Here is a 4,870-nt window from a genome sequence, read left to right on the forward strand (position 1 = left end):
ATGTACTAGAAATTTTCAACGCATCGCTCTGTAATGATTCATCCCATTTTCCTGTAAAAATTTAAAATTTTGAACGAATATAAAATTTTGGCATTAAAATTCTGAACTGCTATCTCAACGCATTTGATTGGAGATTTTGCTTTCCAAGGCTTTTAAAATAAGTCATTTTTCCATAATTATTGGGTATCGAGTTCTCCCTATAGTATATAGGGTATCGAGTTCTCCCTATAGTATATAGCACATTTTATTTATATAGCACATTTTATTTATTTATTTTTAAAAAACAGTCCTATAATGTAAAATTTCAAGGCACGACATTGGGAAAAAGAATAATAATTGGTTGAATTTTTTTGGCTTGCCTTTGAAAATAAATGGTTGAGATTTGGAAAAGAAAAAACGAAAACTTGGTTGAAACTTTGGCTTGCCTTGAAATTAATGGCTGAGATTTTGAAAATGTCATATTATTTTTTCAAAGGAAGCTTGAAACTCTGGCTTGCGTTGAAATTAATGGCTGAGATTTTGATGATTTTTTCAAAGGAAACCGTCTCCTTATTTTAACTAAGGACATGCAAATCACATTCCTATACCAAACTATAAGTATGCAAGGTGCACATTGCTCATCCAATTATCTACTATAATTTAAATATATAAATATAAATAAATAAATAAATATATATATATATATATATATATATATGTATATGTATATATACTATATCTTATTTCAATAATTTTGTATTTGCTTGAGTCACAATCTATAGACATCAAAGGCAAGCAAAACAAGGCAGTACTGGTTCTCATGGTTTTGTTTTTGCGATAACAAAGGTCAGCAAAAGCTTGCTTTCCAAGCTCCCTCAAACCACCAGATGGAAGCTTTCTTGTTTGTTTATTAGTGTACAGGTGTAACATGGTTAAGACCTTCAGAGCATGTGTGCTTTTTATAGCTATGCCATGCCATAGCATAGCTTGGCTTTGATTCATATCCAGAGCATAGCTATGCCATGCCATAGCATAGCTTTGGCTTTTCAGAGCTTTTTATAGCTACCCATGCCCATAGAGAGCTTAGCTTAGCTTTACTTAAGCTGCTGCACCAAGAGCTTGAAGGAAGCTCCTCATTGTAGTTGGGTGTGCATTGAAATGGAGCTTTCTTTGGGCTCTGTGTTCTCAAAGGCAGCTAGAAGGCAAGGGGAGCAGGTGAAGAAGAAGGTGAATGAGTGGATGCCATTGCTGGGAGGATCTATGGTAGCTTTGATACTGATAGTGGGTTTATGGAAAGCACTTAATGATGGGCAATTAAGCTCGAATTATGTGCAAGCCAGCATGCAACCAGCCAAGGAGGCAGCAACTGAGCAAGCTCCAAGGGCAAATGTTACAGTTGAGGAGCTCTTAAAGAATGCAAGCATGCCTCAGAACTACAGCTTGGGGAGATTCATTAGTGATTGGGACAAAGAGAGGCAGCTATGGCTGGAGAAGCAGCATCCTAACAAGAGGAACTACACAGAGGGGGGCAAGCCCAGGCTCTTCATGCTAACTGGCTCCCAGCCACAGCCTTGCAGAGGTGAGAAGGGTGACTACCTTATGCTTAAATCATTGAAAAACAAGGTGGATTATTGCAGATTGCATGATGTGCAGCTCTTCTACAACTTGGCCATCCTTGACAAGAAAATGGACAGCTTCTGGTCCAAATTGCCTCTGATCAGAGCTGCCATGGAAGCTCACCCTGAAGCCGAGTGGCTCTGGTGGGTGGATTCAGACGTTGTCATCACCGACATGCCCTTTGAGCTCCCCTTGCATCTCTACGGACAATACAATTTGGTCATCCATGGGTGGGAAACCGAGGTCTACGGCAAGAAAAGTGTCATGGGCCTCAACGCCGGCAGCTTCCTAGTGAGAAACTGTGGGTGGACACTCCGTTTCATGGACAGATGGGCCTCCATGGGGCCTAAAGGGCCCATCCGTGACTTCGCTGGGCGGCTTCAATCTGCCCTTCTGCCCGACCGCCCGCCCGATTACCCCGGTGATGATCAAGCCGCCCTTATTTACTTCATGATTAGGGAGCATGATCTATGGGGAGACAAGATTTTGCTCGAGAGAAGCTATAATCTCAATGGCTACTGGGTTGACATGGTAGGTAACATGGAAGCCATAGACGACCAAGAGCGAGTGGCCAACACCCGCCCAAACGGAGAAGCTGATGCAAGCCCAAGCGAGGTCCATCACCCACGTTCTTTTGTTACACACTTTGCCGGTTGTCAGCCCTGCACTGGCAATCGTAACCCGACCTTCAAAGTGCACCAATGTGAATATGAAATGGAGCGTGCACTCAACTTTGCCGACAACCAAGTGCTATTTTCCATGGGCTTTCGCCATCCCAACCTCAACACTCTCGATGTGGAACGCCTCCCTTAGATTATCCAAGTTGTATGAATACTCACCTTGTCCTTCCTAAGTTATGCATCTCAAAGTTGCGTGTATGCAACTATGTATGCTCAAATATCTCGCCATTATATTGTTTCTTTCACAATCCAGATCTCTCTTTATTTGTTGTTACAATCTATTTATATTTTTGTGTACTACTCATGGACCTACATCGATGCCATCGAGCTAAAGGGGATGCTTATCAACGTGACAAGTGTATGTAAACCAATCCATTGGTTTTGTGATACATGGTCATGAAAACAAATTATGCAAGCTTCAAAAACACTTTATGGTCTCAAACAAGCTCCCCGAGCTTGGTATGAGAAGATACATACTTATTTGACTACGTGGGGATTTTGCAACAGTCCAACAGAGAGCACCCTCTATGTGCAAGAGGATCATGGCACTTTGATTATGCTTATTCTTTATGTAGATGATATGTTGCTAACTGGGAATGATATGGATAAAATTTCAGCATGAGTAGAGAGGAGAAGCAAGAAATCACAAGACCTAGAGGAGGGCATAGTCTTTCCAAACCCTAAGCAAGAACATGCCCACATACACTCACGAAGGGTTAGGGAGAGTGAGAATGGATATTGCAAAAAGGAAAAGACATTGATAATTTCTTGAACTCTATAGTGTTAACTTATATTATAAATGTCATGAATGAAAGAGACTTTTTTTAATGAACTTTCTTGGAACAAAGTTTACCACTATACACAAATATACACATTATTTGTTGACAAGTGATAAAAAGAGATTAGAGTAAGTTAGAGTCAACATCAAAACCAAAGCCGAAAGTGTGCATGTAAGAACAGTAGGAGCCTTGGGAAGTTTAAGAGTTAATATTTCTACCAAAAATAACCCTTGGTCATGTAAGGTTTTTGTAATGCCTGCATAGGTACCTGGAAGAGGAAATGATGCTTGAACAAATTTGGATTTCAGCTATGGGCTGCGAAGTGGATTGGGAGAAAAGGAAAACACTTATCATACAAGGGATCTAGATATATAATGTCATTATGGAGCTCCTTAGACTAAAGCAAGCAATCCAAAGTTTAAACAACCAAATCCACCTAAGACATTTTTATGACTTCTTGCCTCTAGAAACACCACAAGGATCCCAAAGAAAGGAGGCCATTGCTGTGTCAAGCAAAGGAAATAGTTACACCTCACAACAAACCTTTAAGAGCCAAAGCCCTTATGCTCATCAATGTTGGGTTCCCAAATTAATGTTAAGGGGGCACACGGATACTATGAAGGGAACATAAAGATTTGGGTACCTAAACAAAGAAGCAATGAAGCAATGAAGTAAGACCATCTATGCAAGAACCTCACCATTGACCACCAATCACCCAAACTACTATACCAAAGCAGAACTTAGAAGAGGAAAGGCAGAGGAAATCAGCCCTCCCTAGCCAAGAAATAGAGAAGGTGTGGGTGCTCTAAAAGAATATGAGTTGAAAATCAGACCTCACTAATCCTAGCTGGAAGGTCGAGATTAGGTGGGAATGGCGATGCAAATGGTGCTGGTCACTAAACAGGTGACTGGGAAGCCACGAGAACAAAGCCACAAGAATCTTCCCAATGAGAGGTCACAAAAGATGCCAATCAAACTGGGGCTAAATAGGTGAATTGCACAATTCCTTGCCCCAAGGGCAAAGCTATTTGTAGTAGACACACAAGAACATATGCTCAAACAAGACATGTTCACACAAGAACCTGCTCTACATATTCTATGGATTGGTTGATTCAACGGATGGAGCAAGAGTTTCTATTTTCCATGGAAGAACTATAAGTGTTATATCAACACACTCTTTCTACATCAAGATCTTCATCTAACTAATGGAGGATCAAGCTAGTTAATGTAATAATGAACCTACGGAGCAAGCTTCAGAGAGGACTAACTTGCCTACTAACAACCCTTTGGAACCCACTCCACTCCCAATCCAATTAGATTCATCATTATGATTTTGTAGAATCACGCCCATGATTCTTGGTCCCCACAATCATGTCACACCACATTTGCCCAAATTCATCTTGGAAGCCATGAATGACTTCTACAATGCATCTTCATCCACTCTGGAACCTCACATGCCCATAAACTTACATTATTGTTACCATGATTCTACATGAATCATGGTTTGATTCTGAACCCTACAAAATCATGCCATGGAAAATGAAACACAAATAAAACATATTGACCCCCAGGATGTGTTGTGATGAATTATGCTTGAATTACATTATTTTGATACATCTCACTGAACATGATTCAAACCGTGATTCACCGACATGATCACAGCCATAGTTGACGTAATCGCACGATAATGGTAGGCATGATCATGGCCCGTATTTCCTGGGCCAATAAGATGTTGCCACATGTCACATGCATTAATTGCCCACCCGTTGTGATCTCACTGGTTATAAATAGGTGAGTTATTCTTCTTTTTTCATG

The 4,870-nt window shown here is 40.6% G+C and overlaps 1 protein-coding gene across 1 annotated transcript; it reads left to right on the forward strand.

Annotated features, from left to right (window-relative positions):
* The first annotated feature begins 845 nt into the window (after positions 1-845).
* LOC147622481 (putative xyloglucan 6-xylosyltransferase 1) lies at positions 846-2,528 on the forward strand. Its single transcript, XM_086822062.1, has one exon. The coding sequence runs from the start codon at positions 1,138-1,140 to the stop codon at positions 2,407-2,409; it is 1,272 nt and encodes a 423-aa protein (XP_086678188.1). The 5' UTR covers positions 846-1,137; the 3' UTR covers positions 2,410-2,528.
* The last annotated feature ends 2,342 nt before the right edge of the window (positions 2,529-4,870 follow it).

This window comes from Cibotium barometz, chromosome 28, assembly GCF_041138505.1.
Source record: "Cibotium barometz isolate CiBa-2024 chromosome 28, ASM4113850v1, whole genome shotgun sequence".
Taxonomy (NCBI): domain Eukaryota; kingdom Viridiplantae; phylum Streptophyta; class Polypodiopsida; order Cyatheales; family Cibotiaceae; genus Cibotium; species Cibotium barometz.